Here is a 20,170-nt window from a genome sequence, read left to right as displayed (position 1 = left end):
AAAAAAAAAAAAAAAGCAAACAAACAAAAAAACAGTACCAGGTGTATACAATAAGTGCTCAATGGACGTGAGCCTTTTTTATTTTTACAGTGCTATGATAGAGCAGAGAATGGGAGGCTGTGGGAATCCAGACAAATGGACCAAGCCTAGCTTGGAGATTACAGAAGGATTCAGGGAGAAGGTGATGCCTAAGCTGAGTCCTCGGGTAGAAGGGCAAGATTTACAGGCAGCCTCTCAGGCTCCAGGCCTTCTTCCAATCCAGCCTTTAGAGTCCACACCATTTGCCAGAATGGTCTTTCTAAACAACAGTCAGACCGTGTCTCTCCCTGCTTAAAATCATGTCCACATTCCCCATACCTACAGATTCTCCACACCTACAGAGTCAAGTGTGTCCCCCTCACCAGACTGTGACCACAGAGGGCCAGCATGAAGCCTGGTTCCTATATTTCCCCACGAGTCTGTGAACCCTAAGGGCTGGGACCAGGTCTGGTTTGCTTTGCTCCTGCACCAGACTGACCAATGAGGAGTAGGACCAGGCCTGGTGTCTTTGTCTTACCTACCAGATGATGACCCTCTCAGGGCTCAAATGGGTGTGACTCATTTCTGTGTCCCCAGCATCACCCAGCACACAATTGATAATCAGTATATGAAGTGGTCCTGGCAGTAAGGTCTCAGGGTGGGTACTCCAACCAGCACTCGGGCAGGGCAGAATTGAGGCAGGTGGCATCCCAGGCTGTGGTCTGAAGTCAAGCCGAGCCTCTTGGCATCATTGGCCTGTAATGTAAGCAGCATTTCTGAAGGAGCAGACTAGCTGAGAAGTAGGTTTCTAGAACTGAGATGAAAGGTATCTGGAGACCTGTGGGGGAAGATTCTGAGGGGCAAAGAGCAGCAGGACCACATCAGCCCCTACTTCCACCCCAGGGACCGCTACCCACGCATTGGAGACATCCTGCAGAAACTGGCCCCCTTCCTCAAGATGTATGGTGAGTATGTGAAGAACTTTGACCGGGCTGTGGAGCTGGTCAACACCTGGACAGAGCGTTCCACCCAGTTTAAAGTCATCATCCATGAGGTGCAGGTAAGTGGTCAAGCTGGAGGGAGCAGACTGGGGGAGGAGAGGTCTGCAGGGATGTGGTGGGGGATCTGCAGCCAGATCTGAGCCCCTCTGCTTCTGCCTGTCACAGAAGGAGGAAGCCTGTGGCAACCTGACATTGCAGCACCACATGCTGGAGCCTGTGCAGCGCATCCCCCGCTATGAGCTTCTTCTCAAGGACTATCTGTTAAAGCTGCCCCACGGCTCCCCGGACAGCAAGGATGCCCAAAGTGAGTGTGTGCACCCAGGCCCCTTCCTACTCCTCCACACTAATAGCTCTAGGCCGGACCTCTGAGGCAGGACCCCAAGACTTAATTCACAGGGTCAGCCTTCCATTGCCTCATGATTGAGATCCCAGAGGAGGATCTCCAAACTGAAAGGCCCACCCACATTGAGGTTCTGAAGTGAGACCCCAGGATGAGATCCTCCTTCTGAATGTTCTCTTTGGGTATTCAGGCAGGGCCCTCCAAGTTGAGACCCCTGCCCGAATACCTGAAGAGAACATTCAGAAGGAGACCCCCAACCTGAACTTCCCAACTGGAAGCCCAGAGTTTGAAGAGCATGCCTATTATGATCCCCTAAAGGAACTCATCCATTTCCTAGATCAAGACCCCAAGGCTGACCCCTAGACTCACCCTCAAATGAAATTTTACCAAATGAGAAAAGAAACTGAGCCTGAAACTTCAGGGACTGAGCCACCACGCTGAGAGGCCAGACTGACCCCTCAGGCCAAACCCACATCACAGAATCTCCACAGCTGAGCTCCCCAGAGAGAGCCCTGGCTCATCAATTTTCCATCCTCCAGATTTAGAGCTTTCCTCCATGTCCATCAGCCACTACCCAGAATGAACCTCCCAAAAGAACCTCCAAATTGAGCAACCTAGACTGGACCCCAAATTTTCCACCTCTCAAATTTGGATCTCTAGGCTAAGATACCTCCTCCCCAGACTGAATCCTTAACCACTAGAAAATCCTTGAACCACTAGAAAAGTCTTCTATCCTGATTCCTCCAGTATCAGCCTGAACCCCATACCCCAGATAGAGCTCCCCACAGCCTACCTCACTTTCTCTTCCCCAGATTGTTATTTTCATTCATTCATTCATTCATTCACTTAACAGCTACTTACTGAGCACCTCCATGTTTTTGTGCATTGTTCTAGGTACTGGGGATATAGAGGTGAACAAAACAGACAAGGTCCTTGATCTCAGGGAGCATATATTCCAGTCAGCAAGAGACACAGTAAACAAAAATAATAAACACACAGTAGAGGCCAGGCGCAGTGGCTCACACCTGTAATCCCAGCACTTTGGGAGGCTGAGACCAGGGAATCGGCTGAGGTCAGAAGTTTGAGACCAGCCTGGCCAACATGGTGAAACCCTGTCTCTACTACAGATACAAACATTAGCTGGGCGTAGTGGCGGGCATCTGTAATCCCAGCTATTCGGGAGGCTGAGGCAGGAGAATTGCTTGAACCCAGGAGGCAGAAGTTGCAGTGAGCCGAGATTGCATCACTACACTTCAGCCTGGGCAACAGACCAAGACTCCATTTCAAAAAAAAAAAAAAGATAGCTGGGCGTGGTGGTGGGTGCCTGTAATTCCAGCTACTCGGGATGCCGGTGCAGGAGAATCACTCGAACTCGGGAGGCAGAGGTTGCATTGAGCTGTGATTGAGCCACTGCACTCCAGCCTGGGTGATAGAGTGAGACTCCATCTCAAGAATAAATAAATAAGTAAATAAATACACAGTAGAATATTAGATAGGTGCTGAGTGTAATTCTGAGAATTAGAAGAGGGTGGCATGACAGTGGCTGGAGAGCCTACTTGAGATTGGGTGGCCTGTCTGACTAGAAGACAGTGAGTCAAAACCTGAATAAAAAGAAGGTAAGCACATGCCTGTTGGAGTGGAGCATGTTCCAGGCAGAGGCAACAGCAAGTATAGTGTCCAAGGCAAGGGGAGATATTAGAGGAGGTGGGGTGCTGGACAGGTTGCATATCTCTGAACGTGACAAGTGAGAGTAGAATGGTAGAAATGGGGTTGGAGAGAGGAGCAAAGACTGAAGGCCAAGATAAGGAGATGGATTTTATTCTGAGTGTGGTGGGTAGCCATGGGAAGGTTTCGATGTTGATCACTTGGGGAGCAAGAGAGAGAGCTGAGAGATCAGTTAGAAGGCTTTTGCAATAATCCAAGTGAGAAAAGTTGGCTTGGATGAGGACAGTAGCAGTAGAATCGGTGAGAAATGGTTGGATTCAGGATATATTCTTTTCAGAAGCAGCACTGAGAGGACTAGGGTGGAGTGGATGCGGAGCTTGAGAGAAAGAGTTAGGAATGACTTGTAGGTTTTTAGCTGGTGGTGATGGTTTCTAAGATGATCTTAGGAGTCTGTTTTTGGACATGTTCAAAGTGAGCTGCTAGTCGGGCAGTTAGATGAATCTGGAATTCCAGGGAGAGATTTGGATATCATTTGCACGTAGATAGTATTCCAAAGCCATAGGGCTAGCCGAGATCACCAAAGGGAGTGAGTGTAAAAGGAGGGGAAAGAGGGTTGCCAAGGACAAACCTCAGGGAAGTGGAATCAGCAAAGGAGACCTAGAAGGAGCAGTCCTAGGCCGGGTGCGGTGGCTCACACTTGTAATCCCAGCACTTTTGGAAGCCGAGGCAGGTGGATCACGAAGTCAGGAGTTTGAGACCAGCCTGGCCAACATGGTGAAACCCCGTCTGTACTGAAAATACAAAAATTAGCCAGGTATGGTGGTGCACGCCTGTAATCCCAGCTAGTCAGGAGGCTGAGGCAGTAGAACCACTTGAACCCGGGAGGTAGAAGTTGCAGTGAGCTGAGGTGGCGCCACTGCACTCCAACCTGGGTGACAGAGTGAGACCCCATCTCAAAAAAAAAAAAAAGGAGGAGCCCTAAAGGTAGGAAGAAAACAAAGAAAGCGTGGGGTCCTAAAAGCCGTAAGAATGGGGGTTGAGGCCGGGTGTGGTGGCTCACGTCTGTAATCCTAGCAATTTGGGAGGCCGAGGCAGGCAGATCACCTGAGGTCTGGAGTTTGAGACCAGCCTGAATAAAAAGGAGGTCTGGAGTTTGGCCAAGATGGTGAAACCCCGTCTCTACTAGAAATACAAAAATTAGCCAGGCGTGGTGGCCGTGCCTATAGTCCCAGCTACCCTGGAGGCTGAGGCAGGAGAATCACTGGAACCTGGGAGGCCGAGGCTGCAGTGAGCCAAGATCGTGCCACTGCACTCCAACTGGGCCGCAGAGTGAGACTCCCATCTCAAAAAAAAAAAAGAAGGGGGAGTGGACAGTTGTGTCCACTGCTGTGTCCGCTTCCCATACTAAGCCTCCTCTACCCCGCCAGATGGGGCACTTCACTAACAAGCCTGGACCCCTAGAAAGAACTAGGCCTCTAGAAAGTTTAATAGCTAAGCTCTACAAGCAGATATCTGCAGCATAAGTAAGTACCTCATTCCTCCTGCTGAAAAAGAGCCCTCACTGATGTGCCAGCCTGAACTTCTAGAAAGGGCCTTCCAGACTGATTCCCTGGGATGGGCCCCATGGACTGACATCTCCAAACTGAACCTTCATACTAAGCCCAGTCTGAGGTCCCAGTTATAGATCCCAACGCTGGTTTCTCAAACTAAGATCCCCAGACTGGGCCTCTTCCCACCTGGAATACTCTTCCCACCCTGAGTCCTGAGAGTGGGGTCCCAGTGAGAGCCTTCAGCCTGAAGTCCCCAAAAGAGCTTCCCAGTCTGATCTCCTTGGCCACCATTCTATAGACAAGTATTGCCAACTGAGCACCCTAGATTAATTCTCCTATTTCATATCCCTCAGACTGAAACTTTCAGCCTGAACTTAAAAGACTGACTCTCCAGGTCTGTCCTACAGACTGAAGCCCCACTGTGCCCCCAGACTGGATTCCTTGAGTCCCCCAGAGGGAACCCTGAAATTCAGCAGCCCAGACTGAGCTCCAGACAGAGATTCCAGGCTGTGTTCTCCCCAGCCCAAGTCCCCTAGACTGATGACCCCTCTTTTTCTTTTTTCTTTTTCTTTTCTTTTTTTTTTTTTTTTTGAGACAGAGTCTTGCTCCATTGCCCAGGCTAGAGTGCAGTGGCGTGATCTCGGCTCACTGCAACCTCCGCCTTCCTGGTTCTAGCGATTCTGCAGCCTCAGCCTCCCGAGTAGCTGGGATTACAGGCACCCACCACTGCGCCTGGCTAATTTTTGTATTTTTAGTAGAGACGGGGTTTCACCATCTTGGCCAAGCTGGTCTCGAACTCCTGACCTCGTGATCCACCTGCCTCGGCCTCCAGAAGTGCTGGGATTACAGGCATGAGCGACCATGCCCGGCCAACGACCCCTATTTTTCATTTACCAGATGGAGAGTCCCATGATGAGCTCCAGGACTAATGCCCTAGATTATGAGACTGTCCCCCAAATTAAGCCACTCAGGCTAAGTGCCTAGTCCCAGGCCCACATTGAGCTCCCAGGACTCAGTTCTGCAATTTTATTTTCACACTGGATCCCCAGCACATCCCCAGGTGAAAATTCTCCAAATAAGCTCCCTGCACTAGACCCAAAGTGAGCCACCAATGAAAACGACCTAGAGTGGGCTCCAGATAGAGTCCATTTTCTCAACTGTGTATCCTTGGGCAAGCTGCTCAGCCTCTCAGCCTAAGTTTTCTCACATGTAGAATGGGGATGACAGTGATACCTACCTCATATGGTTGTTTTGAGAAGTAATGAGATAACCTGGGTAAAGCTCCTAGCACAATGCCTGGTACATGGTAAAGGCTCAATAAATGTTAGCTGCTTTTATTACTAATGCCCATCCCTCTAAAATTGGCCCCAGGTTGAATATGAGAAATTTATTTTTTATTTATTTTTATTTATTTATTTATTTATTTGAGAGGGAGTCTCACTCTGTCACCCAGGCTGGAGTGCAGTGGTACAATCTTGGCTCACTGCAACCTCCGCCTCCCAAGTTGAAGCAATTCTCCTGCCTCAGCCTCCCAAGTAGCTGGGATTACAGGCGCCCACCACCACGCCTGGCTAAATTTTGTATTTTGGGTAGAGACAGGGTTTCACCATGTTGGCCAGGATGGTCTTGATCTCTTGACATCGTGATCTGCCCGCCTTGGTCTCCCAAAGTGCTGCGATTACAGGCATGTGCCACCACACCCAGCCTATTTTTATTTTTATTTTATTTGAGACTGAGTCTCTCTCTTTTGCCAGGCTGGAGTGCAATGGCACAATCTCGTCTCACTTCTATCTCTGCCTCCTGGGTTCAAGCAATTCCCCTGCCTCAGCCTCCCGAGTAGCTGGGACTACAGGCACGCACCACCACGCCTGGCTAAGTTTTGTATTTTAGTAGAGATGGGGTTTCACCATGTTGGCCAGCATGGTCTCGATCTCCTGACCTCATGATCTGCCCACCTCGGCCTCCCAAAGTGCTGGGATTACAGGCGTGAGCCACCGCGCCCGGCCTTTTATTATTATTTTTTTTTAAGTGAAAGCAAGTTTATTAAGAAGTAAAGAAATAAAGAATGGCTACTCCATAGGCAGAGCAGCCTGAGTTGAAGAAATTGAGTTTCCTGTTTTGTATCAATCCCAACCCTATCTGAGGCCCCAGCATGAACCTCAGAGCTTGAGCTTGGCCATCTGAGCTTCCCTAATGGAGCCTCCCAGATTGAACTCCCCACATCAAGTCCAGAGATGAAACTTTGTCCCCAGAAACAACTTCCCGGTCTGGTTTTCTGAGCTGTTCAGAATGAGAATCTCTGAATGAGAGCCCACCTGAGATATGCATACTAAGATTCTCAGCCCAAGATCCTAAGCTGAGCTCCCAATTTTTTACCCCTCAGACTAAATTCCCCAGGCTGAGCCTCACAGAATCATATGTCTGGTTCCCCAAACTGACTTGCCCACTTTCTACTTTCCAGACTGCACTCTAGAGCCTGGACCCTAGACCAATCTCCCCATACCAGGCCATCTGGAACTCCTGGCCTCTGTTGCCTACACTGGGCCCAAGACTAAACTCCAAACCAAGATCCTAGACTGCCAAGCCCAGACCAGGCCCCACTAAAGCTTCCAAACCAAGCCCCTACATCAGGCCCCCCAGATTGCAGTCTCTAGCCTGAACCCCTAAGTGAAATTCTAGACTGAAATCCCCACACTAAGGCCCCAGATAAGGACTGTACACCCTGGATCCTTGGAAATGCCGGTCTGTACTCCACATGAGACATCTCCAGACAGAGCTCGTTGTAACAAAGCCTCCAGTCAGAGCCCATCAGCCTACACAGGCCTGAGCTTGTGTGCCCACAACTTGCCAGAGTCTTCTTCCTATCCCCTTCCCTGGGTGCCTCCTACCTCTACCACTCAGCCTGCCCCCTGTCCTGGGGTGGGGGAGATGTAGGATGTGTAGGAAAAGAGGCAGCTGGGAGATCATTCCCAGCTCTGATGCCAACTCTGCCACCCAGGTAGGCAACCTAGGGTGGCCACCTTCTCCCTAAGTCTTGATTTCCTCATTAGATAAATGGGGCACAATCACCTATGTTACAGGGTTGTTGTGAGGGTTGAAGGAGCTAATTTATCCAAAGCATCTGTCTGGAGAGGGCATCGGGACCTTGGCCCTGTCCTAGGGAGCTCCTAGTCTACTGAGGAATATGGATGCAGATGTATAAATACACGATGAGCACTGTGACTAGTGGGACAGAAGGGAGCAAAGGAGAATATGAGAACCCAGACAGGGTCCTAACCCAGCCCGGCAACTCTGGGCAGGCTCACTGGAGGAGGTGAGCTGGATCCAGAAGACAGAGTGACAGTTGGCCAGATGAAGTAAGACAGGACATGTTTAGGGAGGTGCAGGAAGCTGGAGTGGTCAGCAGAAGCCACATCACCAAGGGCTTTGAGTCTTTCTTTTTTTTTTTTTTTTTTTGAGACGGAGTCTCGCTCTGTCGCCCAAGCTGGAGTGCAGTGGCGTGATCTCAGCTCACTGCAAGCTCCACCTCCAGGGTTCAAGTGATTGTCCTGCCTCAGCCTCCCGAGTAGCTGGGATTATGGGCACATGCCACCATGCCTGGTGAAGTTTTGTAATTTTAGTAGAGACGAGGTTTTGCCATGTTGGCTAGGCTGGTCTTGAGGTCAGGTGATCTGCCCCTCTCGGCCTCCTAAAGTATTAGGATTACAGGCGTAAGCCACCACGCCCGGCCTCACCAAGGACTTTGAATGTCAGGCTAAAGGGCTAGGTCTTTACCCTGCAGGCACAGGGGAGCCACTGACAGATTTGAGCAGAAGAGTGACAGTAGACTGTGTGAGAAAGTTCCTTCTGGCAGCCAGGATGGAAGAAGGGTTGAAGATTAGAGCCCGGCCCCTGAAAGGCATGTGGACGCCTGAGCTGGGACAGGGGCCATAGATCTCCTTGAGCACCAAAACTTGGTCATGAAGAGAGAGCCTCTTAGGAAAACAAGACTTGGTTGGCCAGCCATATGGACCTTCTTCAGAAGCACCTCTGCTCCTCCAGCACAGGCTGATCTGAGTGGGGAGATCCAGCACATACAGAACGGGGTACAAGGAGACTGTGGCCAGGCCTTAAGCATGGGTGGGATTTATTAGTGGGTGGAGATGTACAGGGACTCATTTCAGCTTTTTTTTTTTTCTCTGACAGTACCTGGTCACTATAGGAAATATGCAAATTACAGAAAAAGATGAAGTAGGGAAAAAATCACCTGTGATCTGAGCCCCCAGAGAATAAGCACAATGAACATTGTGACATAAATTCTTCCTGGTGTTTTTTAGACATGTATACTTGTAAAAGTGAGATCATTCTATATAAACATGTTTGTATCCTTTTTTTAAAACACCCTGAGCATTTCCCAGATTATTAAAAGCCCTACATGAGGATCATTTGTAAAGGTTGTTTACTATTCCATTATATGAAGACGGCATAATGTATTTAACTGAACCCCTACAGGTGGCCATTTGTTTTGGCAGGGAAGAGGCACGGCCTCTTTTTTTTTTTTTTTTTTGGCAGGGAAGAGGTACAGGTGGGTGTGCTCCCCTACAGATGGACATTTTTGTTTCCCACTTGGAAGTGTTGTAAATAACAATATGATGAAAGTGTGTTTGTGTATAGAATGTGTATTTTCCTAGCATAGATACCCAGAATCAGAATCATTGAGACAAAGAACAGGATCATCTCATTGTTTCTTTATATGGCTTTTTCTGATTATAAAAGTAATACATGTTCTTTGTCAAAAATATGGAAAATACAGAAAAACCTAAAGAAGATAATAAAAACCACCCATAGTCCCACCGTCCAGAGACAACATGGGTATGCTTCCTTCTGGTTACATATGTAACTCTTATTGTTATTATTAATAGTAATAATAATCTTGGCAAGCTTGCATTTTTTAATTGGCTGCCAACTATTCCATCTATTGTGATTCTGGCATTGTGACATTGAACTTCTGATTTTAAATGATGTTGCTGTGGACCTCTTTGAGGGTGAAGCTTTCTGAGATGGGAGGGTGTGATCAAGCCAGGAGGAGGTATTCAGGGAGGAAAGAAACCCCCAGGCCGGGTGCGGTGGTTCACGCCTATCATCCCAGCACTTTGGGAGGCTGCGGTGGGCAGATCACAAGGTCAGAAGTTGGAGACCAGCCTGGCCAACAGAGTGAAACCCCCATCTCTACTAAAAATAAAAAATTAGCCGGGCATGGTGGCACACGCCTGTAGTCCCAGCTACTTGGGAGGCTGAGGCAGGAGAATCGCTTGAACCCAGGAGGCAGAGGTTGTGGTGAGCCGAGATCATGCCGCTGCAATCCAGCCTAGGCAACAGAGCGAGACTCCATCTCAAAAGAAAAAAAAAAAGGAGCCCTGGAAAGGCTCTTCTCTGCTAGTCCCCCATCTGACCTCACCTCTCTGTGCCTGTAGAGTCTCTGGAGCTGATAGCCACAGCAGCAGAGCACTCGAATGCTGCCATCCGCAAAATGGTGAGTGGCCCTTCTAGCCCCTGCCCTTCCTTGGCCACCCACCTGTGGTGTCTCCATCCTGGGGTGGGGGTGTCATGACTTGTGAGCATCTGACAGGAGGCTGGCACGCCAACCGTGCCTTTTGTTCCCTGTCTTCTGCCAGGAGCGAATGCATAAGCTGCTGAAGGTATATGAGCTGTTAGGGGGCGAGGAGGACATTGTCAGCCCCACCAAAGAGCTCATAAAAGAAGGCCACATCCTTAAGCTGTCAGCAAAGAATGGGACTACTCAAGACCGATACCTCATACTAGTAAGTGCCAGGCATGGAATTGTGGGTGGGTCATGCCCCTCCCAACACACACACACACACACACACACACACACATTGTGACCTGGTACTCACTCAAGACTATACCTCCTTTCATTCCTGAAAGAGGAAAAAAATGAAAAACAAAGACTATACCTCCTGCTAGCCATTCTCTCCTCTAGTAATGAATTGTATTTTCACTACCTAGCTAGGATTTTTTTTCTCCACTTTACAGATGAAGTAACTAAGCCTTGCAGAGAAGTGACTTGCCCGAGGTTCCCCACTAGGGAGTGTCTTCCACGCCTAGGCTCTTTCCTTGTGACCCCTGTGCCCAATTTGGGCTGTCTTTTCTCCATCTATTGCCTACGATCCTCAGCAGTAAAGCTTCAGGGCAAGGAGCTGGGCCACATCCCCACTAGGCCCTCCACGCATGCATCCCAAACTTTTTCCTTCCTAGTTCAACGACCGCCTCCTTTACTGCGTGCCCAGGCTGCGGCTCCTTGGCCAGAAGTTTAGCGTGCGGGCACGCATCGATGTAGATGGCATGGAGGTGAGCATCCAGGAGGTGGGAAATGGGAACCTGGAGTGGGGCATTGGTGTTGGGAGGAACAAAGATACTGGCTTTGACCCCGAGTCTGTGTGTGTATGTGTGCAGAGGGCTAGGGCCCTGTGGAGTTCAGTGGCCTCACCATGCCCCTTTCTCCCTCCATTCAGCTAAAGGAGAGCTCCAACCTCAATCTGCCTCGAACCTTCCTGGTGTCAGGAAAGCAGCGCTCCCTGGAGCTCCAGGCCAGGTACTTGTCCTTGCCTATGCCTTTCCTCCAGCGCCTACCTCCCTTTTCTTCAGATATGCTGAGGCATTCCAGGCCCAGAGATTGTTCCAGAGACAGGATGGGCACCTTTCCCCCAAAGATGCAGGCTTGCTCTTCAGCGGTGGGGGTGATCCCTAAGGGTTAGACGCCATTTAGATTCAGGGTGAGTACTTCACGATGTGGGGAAATGTGGCACTCCTGCCAGGGGAACCTTTTGGAAAATGAATAAGCTCTCCCTAATTAAAACAAGAATTTCTTCTGGTGGATTTTGTTAGAGGAGAGAGAAGAATGGGATGCGAAACCCAACATGAATAATACCACCACAAACAGTTTATTGTAGATTCAGAGATCTAAGAGACATAACAATCAAATGCAGTACTTGGTCCATGACAGAAAACTGGTTTGGGAAAAAGAGCCCTAAAAGACATTTGTGGGACAATAAGAGAAAATTTGGATGTAAAGTGAACATTAGATATTGAGAAATTATTGCTGTCTTAGGTGTAATAATGGTATGGTGGTTATGCAGGAGAATGGCCTTGTTTTGCAGCAGTGCATGCTGAGGGCTTAGTATCATAGTGTCTGTTAATTACTTAAAAATGGTTCAGCACCCAAAAAGTACATATGTAACCATACATACACATTTGCACACATATACATACATACACATACACAGTCATGCACCGTATAACAACATTTTGGTCAATGACAGAGCATATATACACAGTGGCCCCATAAGATTAAAGTACTATATTTTACTATACCTTTTCTTTTCTTTTCTTTTTTTGAGACAAAGTCTCACTCTGTCACCCAGGAGTGCGGTGGCGTGATCTCAGCTCACTGCAACCTCCGCCTCCCAGGTTCAAGCAATTCTCCTGCCTCAGCCTCCTGAGTAAGTGGGATTACAGGTGCACGCCACCACGCCCATCTAATTTTTGTATTTTTAGTAGAGACAGGGTTTCGCCATGTTGTCCAGGCTGGTCTCAAATTCCTGATCTCGAGTGATCTGCCTGCCGTGGCCTCCCAAAGTGCTGAGATTACAGGCATGAGTCACCGCGCCTGGCTTTACTATACCTTTTCTAGGTTTAGATATGTTTACATACCCAAATAATTAGTGTGCTATAAATTGCTACAATATTCAGTACAACTGTAACATGCTTTACAGGTTTGTAGCCTAAGAGCCATAGGCTGTACCTTATAGCCTAGGTGTGTCATAGGCTAGACCATCTAGTGAACTAGTGTCAGTATACTCTCTGATATTCGCACAACAATGAAATGGTCTAATGACACCTTTCTCAGAACACATCCCCGTGGTTAAGTGACATGTGACTGTATGTACATATATATGAAGTAAATATGGCAAAATATAAAAAAATTTTGCATCTCTATAGTGGGTATATAGATATGTATTGTACTTGTGCTATCCTGTTTACATTTTTGGATGCTTGAAGTTTTTTATAACAAACATTTTTAAATAATAGCATGGGATAATGGCCAGCCATTTAACAGAGGGGCCTTTCATATCCATTTTCTACTTGGATGATTATAATCATAGCTCATATTTCCTGAAGACTTAGTTTTTTGCCAGGTACTGTTTTGAGTGAATGTTAACTTAAAATTTTAAGTCTAAGTTGACTAGTCAAAAGCTTACAAGAGCCTTAAAAGTAGCTACTGTTACCATAAATCTACTTTACAAATGGGGAAGCTTAGGTGTAGGACAGTTCTGCATGCAGGGCACACTGGCTCACACCTGTAATCCCAGCACTTTGGGAGGCCAAGGTAGGAGGATCACTTGAGGCCAGGAGTTCGAGACCAGCCTGAGCAACATAACGAGACCTCGCCTCTTAAAAAAAAAAACAAAAAAAAAGAAAGAAGAAAGAAAGAAAAAGAATATTTATGTACTTGCCCAAGATCCCAGAGCAAGAAAGGAGCAGAGCTGAGACTGGAGCTCGGGTCATCCAGCCCTGGAGTCCACGTTCCTAACCAGTGTCTATGCTGCTTTCTGAGGGCCCAGGTGAAAGGATATCAGGGTCATGGTGAGGGCCAGAGGATGGATTCATGTCAGTAGATGGCCTGCTTCTGACAAGCTGTGAGAGTGAGAAATGACTGGCTGTGACTGTGAGGAGGTGGGAGAGAGAGATGAATGTGAGATAGAGGGTGTCCTCCTGGGGGATGAAGTGAGTCTTGAAGCTTGGGGAGATTGAGAGCCTCAAGGAGGCCTGCAGCAGGGAAAGTGAGAGCAAAGCACATGCCCTGCACATCCAGGGGAGTGACAAGCCACGTGACAGGGACTCATCATCTGCAGAGAGGAAAGGGGCTGCAGTGGGACACTGGGTCCAGAAGGGGCAGCCAAGCAGTGTAGGATTTCCTCCTAGTGGCAGCAGGAAGGCATGGAGGGTTTGCTTTGCTTTGCAGTCACTTTTACTGCCCTTAAAAGAAAAAAGAAATTTAATGTAAATTTTCAAATATCCAGAAAAATATAAGTACAAGCACCCAGATACCCACAACTTAGACAGCTGCTTCTCAACTTTGGCAACCATTAGAATCAGCTGGGGAGCTTTTAAAAATTACGGATGCCTGGGACCCATCTGCAGAGATTCTGATTTAATTGGTTTGGGGGATAGCCTGAACATGGAGAGCTCTAAAAGCTCCCCAGTTGATTTTATTTTAGTTTTTAATTTTTATTTATTTATTTTTGAGACGGAGTCTCGCTCTGTCACCCAGGCCAGAGTGCAGTGGTGCGATCTCGGCTCACTGCAACCTCCGCCTCCCGGGTTCAAGCGATTCTCCTGCCCTAGCCTCCTGAGTAGCTGGGACTACAGGTGCATGCCACTGCACTCGGCTACTTTTTGTATTTTCAGTAGAGACAGGGTTTCGCCATGTTGGCCAGGCTGGTCTCGAACTCCTGACCTCGTGATCTGTCCAGCTCGGCCTCCCAAAGTGCTGGGATTACAGGCATGAGCCGCCACACCTGGTCCCCAGATGATTTTAATGTGTGTATCAGGGTGTACAACCACTTATTTAAGAGTCAACAACTATTGACATTAAATGTCTTTTGCTGGACCATTTTAAAGTAAATTACAAATATCAGGACACTTCACCCCTATACACTTCAGCATGAATAGCCAAAAAAAACACTACTGTAGTTCTTTTTTTTTTTTTTTTTTTTTGAGATAGGGTCTCTCCCTGTCATCCAGGCTAGAGTGCAGTGGCATGATCATGGCTTCCTGCAGCCTCAAACTCCTGGGTTCAAGTGATCCTCCTGCCTCAGCCTCCCAAGTAGCTGGGAATGCAAGCATATGCCACCATGCCCAGCTAACGTTTGTATTTTTTGTAGAGATGAGGTCTCACTATGTTGCCCAGGCTGTTCTTGAACTCCTGGCCTCAAGCGATCCTCCCGCTTCAGCCTCCCAAAGTGCTGAGACAACAGGTATGAGCCACCGCTCCTGGCCTCTTGTGCTCTTAAAAAGCAACACTTGTTCATTTCTAAGCAATTATAAATTAGAAAATACAGATAAATAAAATAATTTTTTATTTGAGTCACCGTTTCTCTCTCATTGCCCAGGCTGGAGTGGCAGCAGTAGCGCCATCTTGGCTCACTGCAAGCTCTGCCTCCCAGGTTCAAGTGATTCTCTTGCCTCAGCCTCCCAAGTAACTGGGATTATAGGCTCTTGCCACCACGCCCAGCCAATTTTTGTATCTTCAGTAGAGACGGGGTTTCGCCATGCCATGTTGGCTAGGCTGACCTCAGGTGATCCACCTGCCTCGGCCTCCCAAAGTGCTGGGATTACAGGCGTAAGCCACCGCACCTGGCCAATAAAATGATTTTTTAAAAGAATACGATCAGAATAGGGCAGGCACGGTAGCTCATGCCTGTAATCCCTACACTTTGGGAGGCTGAGGAGAGAGGATCACCTGAGGTCAGGAGTTTCAAGACAAGCCTGGCCAACATGGCAAAACCCCGTCTCTACTGAAAATACAAAAATTAGCCAGGCGTGGTGGCGCACACCTGTAATCCCAGCTACTTGGGAGACTGAGGCCAGCGAATGGCTTGAATCTGGAAGGCAGAGGTTGCAGTGAGCCGAGATCGTGCCACTGCACTCCAGCCTGAGTGACAGAGCGAGACTCCGTCTCAAAAAAAGAAAAAAAAAAGAATACAATCAGAATAAGGTGATTGCAGTGCAGTGCAGAGCAGATAGAAGAGTCAGGGAAGGAAGACAAAGGGAAGGGGAACTCACACTGATTGAGCATCGAGTGTGCCAGACATTGTGCTGAGCACTGTACACGTTACCTCAGTTACTGCTCAGAACCCAGAGAGTGATAATCATTATCTCCATTTTACAAATGAAAAAAAAAAAACTACCCTCTTTTCTCAAACTTGACATCCCAGCAACAGAGAATTTTTTTTCTTTTTTGAGACAGTCTCACTCTGTCGCCCAGGCTGGAGTGCAGTGGGACGATCTCCGCTCACTGCAACCTCCGCCTCCTGGGCTCAAGCGATTCTCCTGCCTCAGCCTCCCAAGTAGCTGGGACTACAGGCATGAGCCCTCATGCCCAGCTAATTTCTATATTTTTAGTAGAGACAGAATTTCGCCAGGCTGGTCTCCAACTCCTGACCTCAAGTGATCCACCCGCCTTGACCTCCCAAAGTGCTGGGATTACAGGCGTGAGCCACCCACACCTGGCCAACTGATAATTATTGACATGGTTTCTTTTATGTTCTATATTCTCTCCCATACATTTCACCCTTACCCCTCTACCTGAGGCCTAGCACCTACTTGAAAAGTCCTCACCCAAACTTCAGACTGGGGCATGTCCCCTCCTCTGGGCTCCTTGGCCTTATTTTCACCATCATCTCCCTGTATTGTCCCTGTCTATTTCCTCTACTGGACCATGAGCTCCTTGAAGGCAGAGTCCTCTCTGAAGCTCAAGTTCTTAGCACAAGGTCTGGAAAGTATTAATAATCGTTGAATAAATAAACCCAGGCAGATTATGTGACTTGCCCAAGGTCATATAAGTAATAGGTGAAGAAGAGGAGGGTCAAACCCAGGTCTTTCTGACTCCAAAACACCTGCTCTTCCACTCCAATTGCTTTTTGTGGGCCTGCCTAACCAAACATCTTTCTTTTTTATTCCCCACCCCAAGGACTGAGGAGGAGAAGAAAGACTGGGTCCAGGTAACATCCAAGGCTCTGTGGTAGGGGGCTAGAAGACTATTAACAATCTCCTAGGGGTTGATGGATTCTCCCTCAAAACTCACATCTAACCAGAATGGTCCCAGACACCTGTCTTTCAACAAACTTTACTATCCCCATTTTACAGATAAGCAAACTGAGGTGCAGAGGTTGAGCAGAAACTCACAAATTCTTCTTTTAGGAAGCTGATTTCTCTGAGGGTGTGTAAGGTGAGGGTGTCAAGCTCTGTAAAATCTTAAGCCCAGAAGGTGGCCAAGAAAGCCACCTGAGGTTTTTCAGCCACCACTCCCCCTCCCCCATTTTACACTTGTAACGCTGAGACCTGGATTTGGGAGGCGATTTGTTCAGTCATCCACCTACCAGCGACAGAGCTGGGTCTGAAACCCAGCTTTTCTAAGTTCAGGCTAGGGTATAGGAAGGTGAGGTGAAGGTCGAAATGGGTGGTTTGTGGGGTGATCTCACTTCTCATTTCTGAAACCTCCTCCCCAGGCTATCAACTCCACCCTCCTGAAGCATGAACAGACGCTGGAGACCTTCAAACTGTTGAACTCAACAAACAGGGAAGATGAAGACACCCCGCCCAACTCTCCAGTAAGAGTCCCTACCCTCTTTCCCCTGCACTGGGACCCCTTCCAGACTTTCAAATCCCCACCTGACCTTTAGACCTGTCCCCTTCCCAGAGGGTAATGACCAGAGAGGCAATGCATGACCTCAGAAGCAGTCTTCCATTGGTAGGGCCACAGAGAAATCATTGGGGAAACTGAGGCCCAGAAAGTATAATAGAAGTGACTTGTCTTCAGTAGCACAGTAGCTAGGAGCAGAGCCAGGACTTAAAGGCAGGTCTTCTGAATGTGGCTGCTCCCCCTACCCCCAGCCCATCCCCACCCCATGATAATCCAAGCCTTGGAGGAGGAACAAGGGCTGGCTGGACTGGCTTGGGGAGTAGCTGTCTCTGACCTGAGACCTGGCCCTCCCCACAGAACGTGGATCTTGGGAAGCGGGCACCTACACCCATCCGGGAAAAGGAAGTCACCATGTGCATGCGCTGCCAGGAGCCCTTCAATTCTATCACCAAACGCAGGCACCACTGCAAGGCCTGCGGGCATGTGAGTGTTGGGAGGTGGGCAGAGCTAGGGAGGGGACAGCCTGGCAGCCCAAAGGCCCACTGCAGAGTGGGTACCCTCCAAGTGGTGGGAGGCCGCAAGTCTGCTGTGGGAGTTGGTATGCTGAAGGGAAGACCCGCTGGAATCAGACTGCTCTTGCCCACTTGCCACCCCAGGTGGTTTGTGGGAAGTGCTCCGAGTTCCGGGCCCGCCTCGTCTATGACAACAACCGCTCCAACCGTGTGTGCACTGATTGCTATGTGGCCTTGCACGGGGTGCCTGGGAGCAGTCCAGCCTGCAGCCAGCATACACCCCAGCGCCGGAGGTCCATCCTGGAGGTAAGAGCCAGGCCCCTGACTAAGTCTCCCACAGTGGGCAAATGGGCTCCAACTCTACCCAGTGAGACTGAGGAGGTCCGAGTAGCTGGGAAACACTAGTGATCAAGGGACCCAGGCTTGGAGTGAGTAAAATGAGGACAAGAGAGAATGAAAGACAGTCATCTTTAAGTACTTAGACATTTAATCCCCACAGTAACTAATCTGCCCATGCTGTTGTTCTCTTTTATAAACGAGGAAACTGAGGCCCAGAGGGGTCATTTGCCCAAATTACACAGCAAATAAGTGGCAGCACTGGATTTTTTTTTTTAATTAAAACATTGGCCAGGTGCGGTGGCTCATGCCTGTAATCCCAGAACTTTGGGAGGCTGAGGCAGGTGAATCATCTGAGGTTGGGAGTTCAGGACCAGCCTGACCAACATGGAGAAACCCCGTCTCTACTAAAAACACAAAACTAGCCAGGCAAGGTGGCACATGCCTGTAATCCTAGCTACTCGGGAAGGCTGAGGCAGGCGAATCGCTTGAACCTGGGAAGCGGAGGTTGCAGTGAGCCAAGATCGCGCCATTGTACTCCAGCCTGGGCAACAAGAGCGAAACTCCGTCTCAAAAAAAAAAAAAAAAGAAATTAAAAATTGTCTTCTGTTACTACAAAGTAGGATAAGTAAAACAATATAAACAAAAAATAATAAAATACCATATCCCTTCTACCCAAAAGTTAACCACTCTTAGGGCTTATCCTATCTTTCTAGGCATATATGCACCAATACACATTTTGGAGGTTTTTAAAAAATAAATCTAGGTATTTATTTAACACTTATAAGAGTACTTACCCTGTGCCAGGAACTATTCTAAGCATTTTGCATATATTAATTCATTTAATTCTCACATCAGCCCTCTTTGCTCTCCTTCCAAGTCAATACATTTTCATCTAGAGCTGGGATTCTAAGCCAGACTTCATTAACCACCCACATACCCCCTTAAAACCACAGTGCTAGATTACCTCTCACTGAGTGTAGAAAATGGATGAGTGATGAAAGACAGATGAAAACGTGAGGCCTAAATGTGTGAATGGCTTGAGGAATGAATGCCCTGACTGAAGAAAGAATGCCTGACTGAGATCTACACACTCCTTCCACTGGCCAGTAGAGGCACCAGCCGTTGCCCAAATGAGGCAGACAAACCTAGCTTTGAATCTTAGCTCTAGCTGATTCACTGGGTGGCACTGGACAAATCACTCCTGCCACCTGAGCTTGAGAGTCTTCATCTGAGATGGGAATAGCAGTCCCTACACTGAGGAGGCGTTAAAGCCAGGAGGAGCCAGGCTAGGCCTTCTGTCAACATTGATGTCCCGTGTCTCTGACCACAGAAACAGGCCTCGGTGGCTGCAGAGAACAGCGTCATCTGCAGCTTCCTGCACTACATGGAGAAGGGTGGCAAAGGATGGCACAAGGCATGGTTCGTGGTCCCTGAAAATGAACCTTTGGTGCTGTATATCTATGGAGCCCCTCAGGTATGCATCCTACTCCTTTGGGTCCTTTCAGCTACCTGGCAAAGCCAGGGTACCCCCTTACCTCCAGTCATTGACCTCTCTTTGGCTTTGGAAGATAAGGTGAGACTAACTCTAAGAGGAAATCAGAACCCCAACCCTTGAGAGACAATGACTGGCTAAAGACAAAGAGTGGTTGTGGTATGTAGGGAAAACCAGGTTGAGTTGTGGGCCTGGCTTCCTGGAAGGAGTAGAGATGGGGAACTGCTAGGTCCAATTTGGAGTGGGTAAGAGTATGCAGATGGGGCCAAGCGCGGTGGCTCACGCCTATAATCCCAGCACTGTGAGAGGCCGAGGCAGGTGGATCACCTGGGATCAGGAGTTCAAGAACAGCCTGGCCAGCATGGTGAAATGTACTAAAAATACAAAAATTAGCCTGGCATGGTGACGTATGCCTGTAGTCCCAGCTACTCAGGAAACTGAGGCAGGAGAATTGCTTGAACCCTGGAGGTGGAGGTTGCAGTGAGCCAAGTTCATGCCACTGCACTCCAGCCTGTGCAACAGGGCAAGAGTCTCAAAAAAATAAAAATAAAAAGTATGCAGCCGGGCGCGGTGGCTCAAGCCTGTAATCCCAGCACTTTGGGAGGCCGAGACGGGCGGATCACAAGGTCAGGAGATCGAGACCATCCTGCCTACATTCTTTTTAAAAAATTTTTTTTCTGCAGCATAAACTATAAGAAAAAAAAGCAGCCGGGCGCGGTCGCTCAAGCCTGTAATCCCAGCACTTTGGGAGGCCGAGACGGGTGGATCACGAGGTCAGGAAATCGAGACCATTCTGGCTAAAACGGTGAAACCCCGTCTCTACTAAAAA

At 48.5% G+C, this 20,170-nt stretch overlaps 1 protein-coding gene across 1 annotated transcript in view; it reads left to right on the top strand.

The window, feature by feature from the left end:
- The window catches only part of FGD1 (FYVE, RhoGEF and PH domain containing 1), a 65,371-nt gene that overhangs the window by 43,709 nt on the left and 1,492 nt on the right, over positions 1–20,170 (top strand). Inside the window, exons 9-19 of the mRNA XM_011946594.1 lie at positions 922–1,078; positions 1,185–1,323; positions 10,028–10,086; positions 10,229–10,375; positions 10,830–10,922; positions 11,087–11,166; positions 16,327–16,357; positions 16,865–16,966; positions 17,356–17,481; positions 17,655–17,816; positions 19,180–19,323. Coding sequence (XP_011801984.1) covers positions 922–1,078; positions 1,185–1,323; positions 10,028–10,086; positions 10,229–10,375; positions 10,830–10,922; positions 11,087–11,166; positions 16,327–16,357; positions 16,865–16,966; positions 17,356–17,481; positions 17,655–17,816; positions 19,180–19,323 — 1,240 coding nt within the window. The remainder of the gene's footprint in view (positions 1–921; positions 1,079–1,184; positions 1,324–10,027; positions 10,087–10,228; positions 10,376–10,829; positions 10,923–11,086; positions 11,167–16,326; positions 16,358–16,864; positions 16,967–17,355; positions 17,482–17,654; positions 17,817–19,179; positions 19,324–20,170) is intronic.

Source organism: Colobus angolensis, unplaced genomic scaffold (genome assembly GCF_000951035.1).
Source record: "Colobus angolensis palliatus isolate OR3802 unplaced genomic scaffold, Cang.pa_1.0 Scaffold250, whole genome shotgun sequence".
Classification (NCBI taxonomy): Eukaryota; Metazoa; Chordata; class Mammalia; order Primates; family Cercopithecidae; genus Colobus; species Colobus angolensis.
The sequence above is the reverse complement of the archived record's forward strand: the minus strand, read 5'-3'. Positions and strand labels throughout refer to the sequence as shown.